An 18,400-nucleotide genomic window follows, 5' to 3' on the forward strand; every position below is an offset into this window, starting at 1 on the left:
ATCACATTATAATGCAGGGACAAAACCAACATAAGGATATCAGGTATACAAAAAAACTGCATGAAGAGCTGGCTCTGTCCTCGGGTTTTTGGTTTTCTTTCTAAATTAAGTTAAGATTCTATCTTTGTAGAACTGAACATACAGCAAAGCTAAGAAATAAAATATTTCTTAATATTACCTAACCAGCTGTGTGCTGCCAGAGATTAAAACTCACCAGCAGGTGGTGCTATTGTATTTTTCGGGTCATAGTTGCAGTAACCAATCAGGACTTGGCAGAGCCAGGATCAGAAAGTAATTCTCACATGTGCCGTCTTGATTGAACAGTCTCTTTGAACCCAACTCTATCCTTATGTGTTATTTCATGGCTGTAAGTATGTTATGTTTTGTTTTGTTTTTTTTACTTTATGTACATTTGTGAATTGTGTGAATGGATTCAGGCACAGACTCGAGCTCTTTGGAGAAAGAGTTCACAAGTTTATTTACAAAACTAATGTCCAGAATGTCTGTGAAGGTTCTCAGTCATCCAGGTCATCGTAGTCAAAGGAGCTTGCAAAGAAAGAGGCGGTGGTTTATGACACCAACTGTCTGCCATCTATAATCCAGTTTTGAGTTCCCTCCCCAGACGCCTTAACGACCACTCACAACCTGGGCCATCTGACCTCAGAAATTCGCATTTTGTTCTTTCTGTTTATATCCTGTAAAAGAGGAAGTCAGTCAATACTGTTTCTTGAAAGTCTAAAATGACTCCGTCACTCTGAGAATAAGTTTTCTAACTTCCCTCATTCAAAACCTAAGGTTACAGAATATAATTACTAACTTCAAGTATGAATGTCACATTGTATCATCAGTTAATATTTACAAGCTACACCACCACAAGATGCAGGGAGAATACATAGTACAGGTGCTTTAGGTCAATTAGTTTTAGTTGCAAAGCTGCTATAGACATGAAATTATGGGCTAATTATAAAAAAATGCAAGAATAATACTGTCCTGTGATAGATGAAGTCAGAAAGGTCTTAAGTCTGCAATTACTCAAGCCCAAGCACTTTTTTATTAACGTTGGTTATTCGAAATGTGCATAACATTTTACAGAATACACATCACTCAGTACGAGTATCACATTGTATCTGTAAGCTTTGGATGCACAAGTATTGTGAAGTTGTCACTACTGTTGCCTCTCAGCCCAACACACAACATTTTAGGTCAATAAATGCAAAAAGAGAATTTTATGTTTCAATTACGTGCAAAGCTTGTTATTAAAAATAACAAGTGTGCTTCATCTTCATTTTAGCAGAATTTAAAATATGTAATATGTTCCATAACAAAAATACACACAGATAGGAAGCACACAACAAAAATATTTCACAGGAAGTAAACTGCTAGTGTGACATCACTTTAATGCCTCATTTAAAAGAGGGTTTTTTTGTTTTGTTTTTTTAGTTCACTGCCATTATCTAACTATATATGGATCGGACACAAACATCCTGATTCTTATCAGGTTACCTGAGATGAACTACAAAACAACATTTCTCTGTACAACATCTGTGCAATACATGTCCACACTCATTTCTTCTGCACTGGCTTTTTTTAGCCTTGCACATTTTGAACTGTTAAAACATCACATCCTGCTGCTGCGTGCTGTCCTGCACTCAGTCTAAACAAGGTCCAGGTTTCTGCTTCAAAAACTCAGTTTCATCATAATGAGCATCTTCATTTTCTGCTGTTTAGGCTGCTTCCTGAAGAGACAGACTCACACCTATCGTGAAATGAAAAAAAAAAACTGGAGGAAAAGGCTCATTCACTTGATTTTGATAATATTAGAACAAACAGTTCTTACTGAAGACAGTCACAGAAATCCTCAATGCTTTGCCAATAGAGTAAAATTGAAAAACAGGAAGTTTAATTGCATTTTATGTTTCTTAAGTAATTTACCAGATTTAGCTCAGTCAACTAAAACGCCTGAACTCTGTGCAACATTATTCTTTTTTGAACTTACACTATTTAAATTTTGCCTTCACCTGATTTCTTTTCTTCATGTAAAAGTCATCCTACAGACTACTGATGCTGCCTAGCTGCATTCTCACCTGCCACCAACTTGCAGTCTCCTGTCTTTTTCAGATTGTCCTTCTGCATAGTTCATCAGAGTGCACCTTCTGCCACTCGTATATTTAACTCTACATTACATAAGTTGTTATATGTTACATGTCAGTCTATGTTCCATTTTTTTTCTTTTATACGGTAAGTGTTTTTCATGTAAATCATGTTTTCATATAAAAGTGAGCATTTCAGTTCCTAAAACTACCTTTGCTTCAGCTACAGTTTGCTAGGATTTGTCAGTGTCTTATTGACAACATCTACAGATATGCAATAATAAATAAAAGTAAACTATAACAAATATGGTACTGAAGTCAGGATCTTTTTGAAACAATATATAATAATCTAAATTCATGGGTGCAATTTATACAATGTAGCAATTTTCTACAAACCCAGTTCAAAAAAAAAACTCTGGGGATGCTGTAAGATGTAAATTGAAAACAGAATTAAATGATTTGCAAATCTGTTACGGCCCTGGCCATAATGTGTCTTGGTAGCCGTTTCTTGTTCTGTCTGTGTCTTTAAGTCTCTGCAGGTCCCTGATTGGATAAGCTGACGGCTGCCGATTGGTCCCCTGATCATGTGGTTGCTTTCAAAATCCCTCACTAGCAGTTGGGGCAGCCACTGACAGCAGCAGCAGACCTGACCCTGGCCTCCAAACGCTGTAATATTTGTGATTCCCGTGACTTACAGAGCTTTGAATATAGTGTGTAAATTAGCCTTCACTTGTAAATAGCACTTGTAAATAGTCACTGAAGCCGAAGTGGTGAGCTGCCTTGTTGTTTTCTGTATTATTTCCTTCTGTTTATTCAGTTAGGGAGTTAGGCGTAGCATTTGTGTTTTGTTTGTTCTTTTCATCATGTAGGGTTCAGGTAGCACCTTCTTGACTGATTAAGCTGGTTTTGTTTGTTATTTTGCCCTTTGTTCACCCCAGAAGTCACGCTTCAGTTTAGGCACAATAAACCACTGTTCACTAAGAAATTGTTTTTTCTCTGTGTGGCTTTGGGGCCCAGGGCGGGGTCACTTCTTTTTTTTAACTCTTATGTTACGTTCCTGTACCCCTAGACTGGGGCGTAACAAAATCTCATAAGTTTATATTTTATTCACAGCAGAACATAGAACACATATCAAATGGTTAAAGAGAGGAAATATACTATTTTCAGAGACAGAAAAAGGTCATACTGAGTTTGATTGTTCCCCCCAAAAAACAGACACATTCAGCATTTCCTGTTCTTTTAACAGCAGTCAGTAAAACTCGGGGAACAGAGGAGAGCATTTGTGAAACTTTTTGGAAAAGATTGTTGTCCCTTTCTTGTGTCATAGGGTTCAACAGTGTTCAGTTTGTCATATTTTTGGTTCCAAAATGTGCCAAATGTTTCCAGGTGGTTAAAGGCCTGGACTGCAGGCAGACCAGTGCATCGCCCAGATTCTTCTACTATGAGTTCAAGCAGGTGTAATAGATACATTATGTGATTCATCTTGCTGTAATATGCATCAGCAGTGATGGTGCCTTTCCAGATGTGCAGCCTGCTAATTACATAGGTACTGAAGCACCCCGATTACCTGTCTGTGTTACACTGTTGCCTACTTGCTGTCTACATTCAGTCTAAAGAAGGTCTCTGGTTGGAGAAGAAAATCTCTTCATAATGGCTGTCCTCATTTTCTTGACACAAACTCTGTGAAATAAAACGCACCAAACTTGAAATGCTATGAAGAGCTTGAGGATACAATAAGGTGATACTAACATCTAAAATCTGTTTTTGAGCACAGTCACGCTAAGCCTTCATTTTATGAGTGCACATGTAAAAACTACAATCATCAGAGTCAGTTTCCTACCTGTGCCTGATGTGAAGCTTGACGTGTTGATTTTAGTCGCCTAGAAGTTACAGAGATGTAATCATCAGAAATAATAATAATAATAATAATAATAATAATAATAATAATGATATCTTGAGCAATCTACCTGAAACATTTCCTACCAGCTTAATTGAACAGGTCAGTCCAGAATCCATCACAGCAACACATTCATTGCAAAATAAATGGTTACGTGTTTACACTCTTCAAAATATGTTTATAAATCTTGTGCAATTAATTAATTACATAACTTAGAAACTCACAAAGGGAACTTCAGACACACAGGAACGATAAAATGCATCCTATCATCATTTGCATGAAAAAATATTTCTATTTTGTGGAATATTTCAGCATCTTATGATACAATCTGAAGAAACTTCACATCTGTAGCTTTGTTTTCCCAGTGATACAAAAACTGAAATACTGAAGCTATAAACTTAAAGATATACCTCAACACTTCCACTGGTTTTAGTTAAAAGTTCAGTCAAAATGAAACCATTGACAGTTTCAAGCAATATCACAAGATAAAGAAAAGTGAGACAAAATTCGATATTCCACGGATGGAATAAATCTGGACTGGATGTTGATCTTAGAGTCTTACCAAAACACAAAAAACATACAGATGAGTACGATGATCCCAGTGATCCCTCCTACAGCAGACCATGATAAAGGCTGATGTGTTCCTGCAGATATAAAAAGGTTAGTGACAAATGCACTTTGATAAATATCATGTTTGTCACTGAGTGTTCAGGCTTATCTGAAGGTAACTTAAATGTTCAAGTTGCTGTGAATGGTTTAATCTATTTACATTCAATCAAATGTTAAGAGAGTGAAAGCTTTCCTATTAACTTAATGATCTCAATCAATAATTTCATGTCTTATTTAAAACAGCATCATATTCAATGTTGGGGCGACAAACTTTGTGGTGATAAGGTTGTGTCTGCATGGTGTTGTATGTCTATTCCAGGGATTTGGGTTCATGTGGGAGGTTTTAATGAATGATAGATTTAATAGACTGTATTTCTTTTGCTGACTGTGTTCGTTTGTGCATGTCAAATGCCTTGCCTTCTTTAGATTGCCCTCAAGTAGCTTGCATGTGCTTGCGCTTGACTGCAAGGTGGATGGATGACTGAAATATGGAATAAATGCTCAATGGAAAATGAATGGAAGCTGGATTGTTTGCTGGTCTATTTAAGAATGAGTCAGCAAAGCAGTTCTCCCTACTTCATCCTCTGCGTGGCCTAATTGATATCAAGTCACTTCATTCAGTTCAATAGACAATAAAGCATTCTGTGCATTAGGGCAATGAATCTGACCAGAAGAAGACAAGCAAGCAGTTGATACTAATGTATTATGGGCGCTTCTGTTTCTTCTATTTGGGCTTGAATTTTCTGAGGATGACTTAAAGCTCTTGGATCCTGTTGACAGTGCTTTCATTTCTGTAAATATGGATGTGTTCCCATTATTCTCACCAAACTTTCTTCAATAAATTCAAACCTGTTAATCACAATTCTGCATACAGTTTATTAATATTAATAAATGATTGATTCTTGTGCTGCTGTCTGCATTTACCTGTTGGATGAAGCTCTGCTGATGTCTGATTACCCAGATCATTAGTGGCCACACAGTAATAAACTCCTCCATCTGTTACATTGAAGCTGTAAATCTCTCCTTCAGATACTTTCACAGCTCCATCTCTGCTCTTCTTGAACCAGGTGAAGTTGCTGACTGGAGGTTTGGCTCTGCTGGAGCAGGTCAGGTTCACCCAGCTGCCTGCTGACATCAAACCTGATGGACTGATGGATGCTGAGGTGTCTTTAGGAGCATCTGGAGAAACAAACAAACAAAGACATATCACACAAATCATGTTGTCCTATAGGATCCAGTTCAACAATAAACTCTGATTGTCTTACATGAAACACTGAGAGTCTCTTCTGTCTCTGCTGTCTTGGTGTCTTTTCCTTGGTTCACAGGATATCTGGCAGAGCAGCTGATCTTCTTTCCATCATGTGTGTCTGACAGAGTGATGTTCTGCTGGATTTTAGTTGTAAAGCTTCCATCTGTGTTTTCCTCTATTTTGTTGTGAGAGTCTTGTTGGAGATTCCAGGTGAGTTGAGGAGGGGAGTGTGGACAGGGAGTGAGAGCTGAGCAGGTTATAGTGACAGACTCCTTCTCCTTCAGATCACCTGGGATTGTAATATTGGGCCTCCAAGGAGAATCTGTGGTTTCAAATATGTTGCAAATACATACAAATAAATACAGTATATAATACACTATATCTTTCTAATGTAGAATCATTTGTTCTGTTATCAATTTATTTAAACTCTACACTTAACACACTCTAATCCAGTGTACTGCATTGCACTGCACACTACACTTTACACGGTGATTATGAACCACTCCACTGTCACATGTTTGCTGGTGCATTGTTTTTGTTTTGATTTTCAAATATTTTTATGATGTGTATTATCATTTCTATTTTACTTTATTCAATTTATTTTGATTTCAGATTACTTTTTATCTCATTAAGATATTTGTTTTGTCATCTTTTCATATCTTACAAATAATTGTTATTATTAACCCTGTAAGACCCAACCCATCAAAAAATAGCCAGAAAATTCAGATTTTTTTAGAAATGAGATGTTTATAAACCCTTATAACAAAATCCACATTTTGTTTGCTATATCATGATATATTTTTTATTAAATATTTATTATATTTTTTTGTATTGCATAAGATACGTGGCAACTGTTTGTTAAAAACAATGTTCATTTTTAAAAAAAAACAGTTTTGTCCATAACATTTTGAAATTATGGCAAATATTGATCATGTTGATGAGATAGAGGTTATGATACAAAGGGCATTATAGGGTTAACATGCATGGACATAAAAGGAGTGAAGCCCGTCAGTAGTAAATATGTTAAGGGAATAGACAGTTTAAACCAAATTGGCAGAAGTTGTAAAAATCCCAAAATCATTACTGAATGACTGTGATCTTCATGGCCTCAAGTCAAACTGCACTGAACACACACAGTTCTGTCAAAAGAATCAGTGCGTGAGCTCAGGAACACTTCTGAAAGCCATCAGTAGAGCTGGATGCAGAAATGGAAGTTAAAAGTCCATTCTTGCTTCGTCTAGTTGGAATTATTTTACATGAAGTGAGACGGAGATTAGAACTGGCTTTAAACGATACTGTGTTCTGTACAGACCTGTCACACTCTGAAACTGTTTTCAAAATGTTATGACACAATAAAAACAGTATATTGACTGCTTCAGAAAGAATCCTGTACAGTTAAGAAATAAAATGTAAATCAGGAAAATCACTGTGACTGTATTGAAACTTTTAGGCTGAAAAAATTATATTTTAGAATACAGAAATCTATTTGAATGTGTTTTATTGTCATTTTGTTATTAAACATTCATTTATTTTAAAAATAACTCACCTCTGACAGTTATTTGAAGAGGATCACACTGAGCTGTTGCCTTGAATGGTTCACGCTCTACTCTGAAGAAGTATGTGTCTGTGTATGTGGTGGTTAAATTAGAAAACAGAGTGGTGCAGTCTCTCTGACTCAGGTTCCCAGTAATACTCATTGGATAGGTGCTAACTGCTCCACTACTGCTGAAGATCACATTGTTTTTGATTTTGGTAATATAAGAATTGTTTTTAATCCACACTCCAAAAGTTTCACTTGTGCTGATAAATTTTGGTTCGTCTTTGGGTCTGAAGCTACATGGGATTTGCAAACAAGATCCACTCAGTGCTTCCAGCTTCTTTGGTGCAGTTATGAAGAGTGCTGGTTGATCAGCACAATCAGCCAAAACACCTGTAAATACAGTGTCATGATTAATAAATTGTTGACTCTATCTTCACTGGCCTTTCAGATTTTGTTTGTCAATAAAGTTCAGATTGTAAAATGACTCCATGTCTGTGAATGACTGAACTAACAGTTCACCTGGAACAAAGAGGACAATCAGCAACATGCTGACTGTCACCATGTTCACACACAGGAACTTGTTGATGCTGTTGTTGAAACCCTGAATTAAAAACACAAATCAGACATTTAATCACTTGAATTATGGATTTTGAAGAGATTATTCATATTTCTTTAAAACAAATTCTTAATCCAAACTTCCTCTGTGCAATACGAGCTGTCATCATAAGGAACCATTGTTAACAACATCTGACATATGAAATGAGTGAAACTAAATCACCAGGAAAGAAAATGACATAAATGTGTCTGTCAGTGCACTAAAAGAACAATCACAAAATAAAAACTTCAGTTTCGTTAAATAAAAGCATAAAATGTTTCCTTACCAAACAAGTCCCCGTTTAGTCTCACAGTTTTAGAGTGAAATGAAGCAAAATTACAATAAACCCTGTAAACTAGTGGTCATCATTTGAGAAAGAAGCAAGCACTAACATACCCACTGACTAAACCACACGATACAATCAACTGTGTCCTTCCTGCTTAAAAGCTGAAACAGGGGATATGACATGTCAATCTATTTTTAACGTCCACTCTGAACTCACATTCACAACCTAAAAGATTTTTTTAACGTCAATCCTTCAGAGCCTGCAAACTTAACCTTAGTTAAAATATTTTTTTAAAAATCCCAATATGAACGTCACTTATCATCAGGAGCAGTAGCGGTTTTTGATACGGGCGACACGGGCAGTTGCCTGGGGCGGCATCGTGGTGGGGGCGGCATCAGGGGCATCGGCAAAAAATAAATAAAAAATTGCTCGTACTCATGCTGCCCCGACATCAGCCAGCGCATATTGGGAATGGCATCGGTTTTCTATCGCCCATTTGCTGGGAGTAAGGGCGCCCTCTGTTTGCGAGGTGCGCCTGCTGCTTGCGGCTCAGGGAGGAGAGGGCGGGGCGGCGGGGGATTCTCTGGCTGGCTGGAGCAGCATCTAATAACCAACTCGCAAAATAAAACAAAATAAAAACAAACCAACAAACACGAAAACACCAGACATCATGATACAGACTTATAATTTGCACCGATGTTTTTTTCGAAATTCTGTATGCGAAAAGTGCGCCTGCTTGCTGCTGTGCTGAAGTCAAAGTAAACTTCATTGTCATCTCCGCTATACAGTCCAGTATGTAGAGAGACGAGACGACGAGGCTCCAGTTACAGCAGTGCAAGTAAACGAACAACAAATATAAGAAGAGTAAGAAAATAAACATACACTTTAGGACTAGGAGTGAAGGGATCAATAACAATTTAAAATTTATAATTTACAGTTTGATGATTTAAAGTCACACACAACCTGTCGACAGTGGAGGAGAGACCTGCTGCTTGCAAATAGAGCAAATTTCATTCATAATGTTGTAAATCCAAGCCCATTATGTATTCTTGATTTGAAATCCCAGAAATAAACCTTAGACAAAGCAAATCTGTGAACTAAGGTGTAGGTCTATTAGGTTATGTTGTGGTGATCCCTGAGTTGGGGGATGGGTGTTCATACTGGAGTGCAAAATGAAAACCAATGGAAGATGAACAAGAAAAGTTCAAAGCCATCAGGTCCTCAGTTTAGAAAAAAGAGAAAAGAAGAGCAAGAGAAACGAGCAAAAGATGCAGGTAAGCAGATGTGTCATTGGATAATGGCAGGTCATCCTGAAACAATCAGACTCATATTCAGAATACTTCATTAATCCCTAAGAAAATTATGTGGGCTACAGTTGCTCCAAGAAGAAATGGTAAAAATAGTAACAGTAACGGACTAAACTCCAAACAATACATTATGTTACAGATTTTACACATTTAAGAAATAGCACTAATACACACAGACCACTAAATTATAAATATCAATGATAAACAGAGGGGATTATAAATAAATATCAAGAAAGTTGACAAGAATATTCCAGAGTAGAGAAGAGCGTGTGTAAAATGGCTGTAACTATAGCAGTGTTTACAGTGTGTTAGATGGAGGAGGTGTGCAGGGAGATGGTCACGAGCAGGAATGATTTCCTGTGTCGGCCAGTGGTGCTTTTCGGTAATCTCAGTCTCTCACTGAACGTGTTCCTGTGACTAGCCAGCATGTCATGGAGTGGGTGGGAGGTGTTATCCAACATTGTCTTTATCTTGGACAACATCTGCCTCTCAGACACCACCCTAACGGAGTCCAGCTCCATCCCCACAACATTACTGGCCTTGTGGATCAGTTTAGTCTGTTGTCATCTGTGACCCTCAACCTGCTGCCCCAGCATAGAGGATTGCACTGACCACAACAGAGATAATAACATCATCTAGTAGGGATAGTGAAGTGTCACTTGGCTATGATAGTAAACAGTAGACACTGATGTCGCTTACTGAATCTTTTGGACTGTGTTCAGCACAATATTAATTAGTCATTATCAATTGATGATCTGTCCTGTTCTCATTGTATGACAAATTATGATGGCTGTTTAGTAGCTGTTTGCATACTCTCTCTCTCTCTCTCTCCATATGTGTGTGTGTGTGTGTTTCTCTGGTGAAATTCAGTATGGTTCCGACAACAGTTTTATATTAATGTACAATCCTTAATATATTTTATGTGTGTCCAGGGCACCAAACAGGCTAGGACCACCACTGTTCAGGAGTTATTACAAGCTGTTAGGGTCATCGTAAAAATTAATATTCAAGTACTAATTAATACTAAAAAAAAAACTGATTAGTAATCAACTCTGAAACTCTTTACCAGTTTATTTACCTTTGCAAAGAAAACAACAGTACAGACAGCATGACCACAGTCTGCATGCCCTCTGACACAGAGGGATTGTAAGTCTAGAATATTTACAGAGAGAAGGCATCTACCTGCCATGATCACAGAGTACATTTATACAACAGAAAACTCGGCAACAATTGCTTTAAAGATTACATGGAGACACAATAAGATAATTTAGAGAATTTCATTCTGTAAAGTCAGCTTGAGACAGAGAAGAATCCTACAAATTTCATTACTCATCTATATTAAAACTTAATATAGATGATTAACATAGACTATTAGACCCATGAAGTGAATCACTGACATCTGAAAAATGGTGTTGATACAGCTCTTGAATTCTCCTTAAAGATACAAGACTGAACAGTTTGTTCCTGGGAACAACAGTAAGTGAAAAACTTTGTCAAAAAAATACAGATGTGTGGCCAGTAGATCAGACATATGTCATGATTCGGCTGTGTGCAGACAGGATGAGGACCCAAAATGCAGAAATCTCAACACATGGGAATAACTCAAAATGCAGCTTTATTGCTGACACACGGAAATCATACAGGACCAAAGTAAACTGGAGAATAAAACCTAAACTTCACCAAGAGGCACACAAGGAAACACACAGCATGAGGCAGAAAAAACACAGGGCTTGACATGACGAGACCAAAGGGAAGCAAAACTCAATACATTCACCAAGGACACAGACTTTCAAAGTAAAGCAGGAAACGTAACACTGAGACGCGGACTTGACTAAGGGATACACATGACAGGGGAAACAGAGCAACTAAGACACACAGAGACCAAACATAAGGGAGGCACAGACAACAATAAACACTGGGTCAATGGCCCAGGACCGTGACAACATATGCAGGGAGGTTGTAGATAAGATGGGAGTAAAAACATGATCCAGGGGTGCTCGCTTTTATGTGTGGGACCATTACCATGCTGCACTATCATCAGTGTTTAAATCAAAATTACTGACCAAAGGGAATTGGTGAGATTTGGCAATATATGATTTGGTTCACAGGATATCTGGCAGAGCAGCTGATCTTCTTTCCATCATGTGTGTCTGACAGAGTGATGTTCTGCTGGATTTTAGTTGTAAAGCTTCCATCTGTGTTTTCCTCTATTTTGTTGTGAGAGTCTTGTTGGAGATTCCAGGTGAGTTGAGCAGGGGAGTGTGGACAGGGAGTGAGAGCTGAGCAGGTTATAGTGACAGACTCCTCCTCCTTCAGATCACCTGGGATTGTAATATTGGGCCTCCAAGGAGAATCTGTGGTTTCGAAGATGTTGCAAATACATACAAATAAATACAGTATATAATGCACTATATCTGTCAAATGTAGAATCATTTAGTCTTTTATTTAAACTCTGCACTTAACACACACTAATCCAGTATACGGCAATGTACTGCACACTACACTTGTTATTACGAACCACTCTGTTGTCACATGTTTGCTGTTGCAGCGCTTCGGTATTAATTTTGAAATAATTTATATAATCATTTGTAATTTACTTGGAATGAATTTCATTAAGATTTTTTTTTTTTTTTTTTACTTTATTTTGATTTCAGATTACCTCATTAAGATATTTGTCTAACAATCACACAGTAGACTCGTCCACATGTTTATGCTTTTTAGCATTTACTTTATTTGCACACACGGGTGCTGTACACAGTTGGCTGCAGCTCTACAGCTGCCAGCCACACACATCACCAAAAACCACTCTCAGGACCCAACCGCCACAATTTGTTTTGTTATCTTTTCATATATAACAAATAACAAGTTTAATAATAAATATTTATGGACCTAAAAAGAGTGAGGCCTGTCAACAGTAAACGTGTGAATGGAATGGAGAAGGGAATGGGAGAAGTTGGGGAATATCTAAGCACACTTTAAAAAAAATCTGTAAAATGATCTTCATGCCTTCAGGTCAAACTGCAGTGAACATAGACAGTTCTATCAAACCTCAGTAGAGCTGGAAACAGAAAAGCCCATTTCTGCGAACTTATTTAACATGAAGTGAGACAGAGATTAAAACAGACTTTAACTGACCAAACCTGTTTTTGAAAATAGTGAAAACTGCATCCATTCATTTACTTACTGTCACGGCGAGTGAGAGGAGCCGTGTGGAGGAAATGAAGGAGGATCCAAACGCAGGCAGTAGTGGAGAAGTGAAGGTGGTTTATTGAACACGAAATAAATATGGACAAACAGCAAATGGAGCACGAACTAAACTAGACTGGAAACAACTAAACTACAGAGCACAAACCTGGACAAGAATGAGAACAAGCAGAGGCGCTGGACAGCAGGGAGAACACACGGGTGAGACATGTTGATACACAGACAGACCAGCAACTACAATGACGGAGGACACGACTTAAATACACACAGAGAAACACGGGAATTACACACAGGTGGTGGACACAGCTGGGAACAATCAGTAAGATGAGACAGAGGTAAAACTGAACACACTCACATGAGACGCAGACCTTCACAATAAAACATCACACACAGGCTCGACATCGAGAGACAGACAGGAAATGACATATGAAACTAAACCCACATCTTAAACCCAGATAAACAGAAACATGGAACTCTAATAATAGACATCATAATCATCACCATAACACGACAAGAGAACAAGAACACAATCCCTGATGCAAACTTAAATCAAAACACAATAAACTCAAAATAGTGGGTCCAATGGACCCAGAACCGTGACACTTACATTTTACAGCCTGACTTTTTTGGAAAGACTTTTATGTAGCACATGAATAATCTGTAAGGACAATCACTGATCCTACATTGCTATTTTTAGCTCTAAGAGATATTGTATGCAAAGAACAGAGAGCAACTATTTGAATGTGGGTTATTGTCATTTTGTTATTAAACATTAAAACTTAATCATTCACCTCTGACTGTTATTTGAAGAGGATCACATTCTGCTGTTGCCTTGAATGGTTCTATGCTGTCCTCGCCCTGAGTCTCTTAGTTTCACCAGCTAGACAGCGAGATAACGATGCTCCAATAACCAGACTTATTTTCCTTTTTGCGCTGATTTATTGAAGAATGGCCTCTGACCATTGCCTTCTCTTTGACCATCGTAAAACTGAAAGTACAAAATACTGTATTAGCTAACTAACATGTAAACTAGCTTGTTACACTCTTACTGCAAGCTAACAAGATAAAACTTTCAAATGTACAAATTATTGTGCCATTTTTACACAAAACAAAAGATAATAGTTATTTTATCGACATTCATACTTACAGACATATCTTGTCCAAGGCAACAACATTTTAAGGTCCGTATCAGCTTAGAACGATAACATTACGGTATCACTTTCCGCCATCTTTTATTTCTTCTTCACGTTCTCATTTTTTCCTTTCCCAAAGTAACCGAACCCATATTACAAAGCAGCCACTAGAGGGAGTTCTAGGGCAGCTTACAACTATAATATCCGATTTAAGTTATAAAAGGCAGAACAGGTTCACTCTCTACTCTGAAGAAGTATGTGTCTGTGTATGTGGTGGTTAAATTAGAAAACAGAGCGGTGCAGTCTCTCTGACTCAGGTTCCCAGTAATACTCATTGGATAGATGCTAACTGCTCCACTACTGTTGAAGATCACATTGTTTGGATATTTGCCAAATTGGGATTTATTTTTAATCCACACTCCAAAGGTTTTTCTTGTGCTGATAAATTTCTGTCCTTCTTTGCGTCTGAAGCTACATGGGATTTGCAAACAAGATCCACTCAGTGCTTCCAGAGTCTTTGGTGCAGTTATGGAGAGTGTTGCTTTAACAGTACAACCAGCCAACGCACCTGTAAATACAACATAATGATTAATCCAATCACACAACTGCACATTTTTAAACAAATCGTGCAGTTATGGAGAGTGATGCTTCTTTTAGTCTACCAAAGCAGCTTAAATACAGTGTCATTATTAGCTGTTGATTCTATCTTCACTGACCTTTAAGATTTTCTTTGTTAAAGTTCAGAACACAAAATGACTCCATGTCTGTGAATGACTGAACAAACAGCTCACCTGGAACACAGGGGACAATCAGCAACATGTCGACTGTCACCATTTTCACACACAGGAACTTGTTGAAACCCTGATTTACAAACACACATCACATATTTAATCATTTGTATTATGGATTTTGAAGAGATTTTTCATTATTCTTTAAAACATATTCATAATCCAGACTCTGTGCAGTAGAAGCTGTCGTTTTTTCATAAGGAACCATTGTTAACAGCATTTTCCGCATGAAATATAAAAACAGTAATAATACAACAGGGTCACTGTCAGTGCACTAAAATAAGAATCACAAAATAAAAGCTTTAGTTTCATTAAATAAAAGTGTAACCCTGGTAAGATTTACAGCAATCAGAAGTACAGGGTTCTTTGAATGCATCGTAGTTCTTGGCTGATAGCTTAATTTCCGGGCTTGCCCTGAAGGCATCATCTGCAGCTCGGTGCGCGTGAAGGTGTGGTGTAGGACAGTGGTTCCCGAACTTTTTTCGCTGGGCCCCCCTTTGTTTTACAGAAAAATCCCCCCCCCCCCGCGCGCGCACACACACACGCACGCACTAACACATCCTCCAACCACACACACTCATATTTTGCTCAATTGTGGTTTATTTCACACCTCAAACATTTAGTAAACAATTAAGCAAATACAAGTAATCTGCAGGTAGTAATAAAATAAACTACTAACTCTTTTACGCTACTTCCGCGCAGCTACACCGGTATGTTTGAAAACGCAGCTGTTTCGTCCACACGTAAACGGTGTTTCGAATCACCGAAAACTGAGATTTTTTAAAACGTTGCGTCTACGTGTGGACGAGGAATACAGAGTTCGTCATGCAAAGTTAAAGGTATGTGCCTTTTTTCACGTCAGCTGGGCGCCACGTTATTGCTTACATGAGAGGAATTGCAGAATGGCAGAGAGTCAGATTAACAGTATTTTGTCTCTATCTTCAGGTTTTACAAGCTTACATGCACACGCAGTTACTGTCCCTCTATTTAGAAAGGCAGAGGCGTCAAGGTGTAATTATTTTACGTTCAGTTGTTTTTTTCCTGTGCAATAATATTCAACATTGCTGTCAATACATTTTTCAAAAAATGTCTCTCTGTGGAAAATGGGTTTAAAAACATAAACAGCTGTGGGATAATGTTTGTCTGTGATTTGAACCGGGGAACAAATCGTGGCAGGATCAGCCTGATGTTATTTGTATCCCGCTGTAACTTTACTGTGGACAAAGTTGAACACTGTTGCTGCTGGGGAGGCCTTCTGTGTGTCAGGACGCTGACACGTTGATGCCTGCCGTACCAGGAGGGCGGTAGGGAAAAAACAAAAGGAAGCCCACCTGAGAGATACCTTATCATTTTCTTTTGCTACTTTTTCCCCGCCTGAGATTCAGGTCCTTTTCAGTTCTCAACCCAAGACAGTGGGTAACTGAATAAACTGACACCATAAGGAACTGGACACTCACATGTTATTTTCTTTTCTTTTTCCTTTTCTTTGGGGTGTTGAAATATTGTGTGTTCTTTCTTGTCTTACATCTATTTTGATTGTTTCAATTATTTTTGTGATGCATTTGAGATCGTTACTGCATTTGAAGGTATCCCTACATTGAGGATGAGCAAAGGGAACTGATTCAAAGAAAATATATATAAAGCAAACTTTGTTTCACAAACCTGTGGTTGTGCGTGTTATGTGGGTTGGAAGTCTTATTGCTCTTACAAAGTTGCTACTGCCAATCACCTTCCCAAACCTAGATTCGGATATTGTAGACATTGCACTTGGGCGAGCAGTATAGATCATCTCTTTATAGATAGAGGGACACACGTCCAGGTTACAAAAGCATCAAATGTTTGTTTTTTTTACCAAACAAGTCCCAGTTTAGTCTCACAGTTTTAGAGTGAAATGAAGCAGAATTACAATAAACCCTGTAAACTAGTGATCATCATATCAGAAAGAAGCAAGCACTGAGAAACTCACTGACTAAAACACGAGATGCACTATGTTTGGCCTTCCTGCTTACAACCCGCTGAAAGAGGAAGTGAGATATTGCTGGCTGTAATGCCAAGTGTCATATTTGGCTTTGTAAGTTCTGATACTTCTTCATCATCAGTGCGACTTTTTTCCTCTAAAAAACCTCAGATACTGATCAATACTGAATCATCAATACTAAATTGGTGATTACTCATTTGCAACAATATCAAAACCAAATCTTTTCCTCTTGCAGATGACACACAGCTTTATACAGGCAGAAAACCAGTTGTTCACCCTAACAGCAGCTGAACACATGGACAGAGACCACATTTAACACCACTGGGGCCTCAAGCCACTGGGACATACACATAAGGGGTCTCTTTTCAACTCCTTCATTTCTTGAGCCATACTGCTCAATCATCACCTGATTTTTTTAAGTAAATAATTAGCAGTAATCTGTAGTAATTAGGGTAAGAAATTAGGGTAATTAGGGTAACCAGTAAGAAATGTTCAATCGCCACATTTAATAAAAATGTTTGTTATGTGCATCAGTCTGCACAGTTTGAAATCCACTCATATTTCAAATCTCATGTCTCCACATGCTGTGGTTATTCTGTGTTCTCTGTGCTTTCTCTCCCCCTTGTCGCTCTGCCCGGGCGGGGCTCACTGCAGGCTCCTGCCTTTGGCCCACGCACCTGGCTCTAATTCCTCAGTTGATTACTCCATGGCTATTTATGGCTGGGGCTCGGATCTTCTCATCGCTGGATGATTGTTTGAGACGCGTTAGTGTTAGTTTCTGTATTTCATGAGTGAGTTTGCCTTTTGAGATTCATCTCTCTTTGTGAATAGTAGTGATGTGACGTTCTGTATCGAGGCTTCAAAGCTTGTGTCGAGTAATTGAGGGGGCGTGTTATATTGCTTATAATGTTTGCACTCCGTGCTTACTGTCCCTTGTGGTCCACCGTAGTGGCAACGGGGAGTGTTTGTTTTCACGACAGTGGGGGTGTTTTATGTGGAACTGGACGAGCGGCAATAAAGATAATGGTGGCTCACGAAGCAGATTACGAACACGTTATTCATAAGTTTGAGACAGAACATTACAGGGCGTTTCCGCGATGCGCGTATCGAGGCTTGCTTCATTTATGGGAGGAGCTGAAAATGATGATGTCCGAAGCCTCGCTGCCCGGCTGTACCACGTGACTGGTTCATGAAGTGGTTCGAACTTTGCTGCGAGCTATGACAGCGATATAAACCCCTCAGACAAAATGTAGGTGTTTGATGGAGAGTTGCGGTTAGTGAGAGTTTGGAGAGAGTTTGGAGGTTGAGTAGAGTGAGAAGAGAATGGAGCCAGCTAAGAAGAGGAGGATGTCCTCCCCTGTGTGGGAACATTTTGATCTTATATCTCTCAACAAGGTATGTAAATTTCTACAGAAGATGTATTTTCATGATACTGATGGTGCAATACAATTTATGTTAAGCTGTCTTTACTTTTGTACAAGGTGAAGTGTTTGCTATGTGCCAGGGAGCTGGGATATAACAACAACACCTCATCCATGCTTAGGCACTACAGAGCTTTGCATGAGAATAAGAGGAACACCGACTGTGGAGCAAGACCAGGTGAGCCATCAAATGCAATGATAATATAGCATGCAGTAATGTTACTAAATGATATAACAATATTATACAACTGTAATAAGTTACGTGATATTTATATTTGTGCTTTGTTTTTGTTGTCTTTCCTC

At 38.3% G+C, this 18,400-nt stretch overlaps 2 protein-coding genes across 2 annotated transcripts; both read right to left on the minus strand.

Annotated features, from left to right (window-relative positions):
- Positions 1-1,325: 1,325 nt before the first annotated feature.
- LOC146701042 (myelin-associated glycoprotein-like) lies at positions 1,326-7,980 on the minus strand. The gene is made up of 8 exons (XM_085467379.1): positions 7,905-7,980; positions 7,392-7,775; positions 5,862-6,167; positions 5,521-5,775; positions 4,550-4,631; positions 3,931-3,970; positions 3,658-3,770; positions 1,326-1,756 (listed from the first exon to the last, which is right to left on the minus strand). The coding sequence occupies exons 1-7, from the start codon at positions 7,945-7,947 to the stop codon at positions 3,696-3,698; spliced, it is 1,185 nt and encodes a 394-aa protein (XP_085323505.1). The 5' UTR covers positions 7,948-7,980; the 3' UTR covers positions 1,326-1,756; positions 3,658-3,695.
- Positions 7,981-10,636: 2,656 nt separating this feature from the next.
- LOC146701043 (B-cell receptor CD22-like) lies at positions 10,637-14,750 on the minus strand. The gene is made up of 4 exons (XM_085467380.1): positions 14,702-14,750; positions 14,149-14,478; positions 13,569-13,619; positions 10,637-11,927 (listed from the first exon to the last, which is right to left on the minus strand). The coding sequence occupies exons 1-4, from the start codon at positions 14,742-14,744 to the stop codon at positions 11,629-11,631; spliced, it is 723 nt and encodes a 240-aa protein (XP_085323506.1). The 5' UTR covers positions 14,745-14,750; the 3' UTR covers positions 10,637-11,628.
- Between the last annotated feature and the right edge of the window lie 3,650 nt (positions 14,751-18,400).

This window comes from Copadichromis virginalis, linkage group LG9 (assembly GCF_057382275.1).
Source record: "Copadichromis virginalis isolate Kocher_CV1m ecotype Utaka linkage group LG9, C_Virginalis_male_GT1.1, whole genome shotgun sequence".
NCBI lineage: Eukaryota > Metazoa > Chordata > Actinopteri > Cichliformes > Cichlidae > Copadichromis > Copadichromis virginalis.

Excerpts from the sequence above, each read along its gene's own strand:
- LOC146701042 (XM_085467379.1), bottom strand. The coding sequence starts at position 7,947 with ATGGTGACAGTCAGCATGTTGCTGATTGTCCTCTTTGTTCCAG. Across the intron at positions 6,168-7,391 it reads TCTTCAAATAACTGTCAGAG|ATTCTCCTTGGAGGCCCAAT; the intron begins GTGAGTTATTTT and ends TTGAAACCACAG. Across the intron at positions 4,632-5,520 it reads AGCAGAGCTTCATCCAACAG|GAACACATCAGCCTTTATCA; the intron begins GTAAATGCAGAC and ends TTATATCTGCAG.
- LOC146701043 (XM_085467380.1), bottom strand. The coding sequence starts at position 14,744 with ATGGTGACAGTCGACATGTTGCTGATTGTCCCCTGTGTTCCAG. Across the intron at positions 14,479-14,701 it reads GATTGTCCCCTGTGTTCCAG|GTGCGTTGGCTGGTTGTACT; the intron begins GTGAGCTGTTTG and ends TTGTATTTACAG. Across the intron at positions 13,620-14,148 it reads ATACTTCTTCAGAGTAGAGA|AACCATTCAAGGCAACAGCA; the intron begins GTGAACCTGTTC and ends AGGACAGCATAG.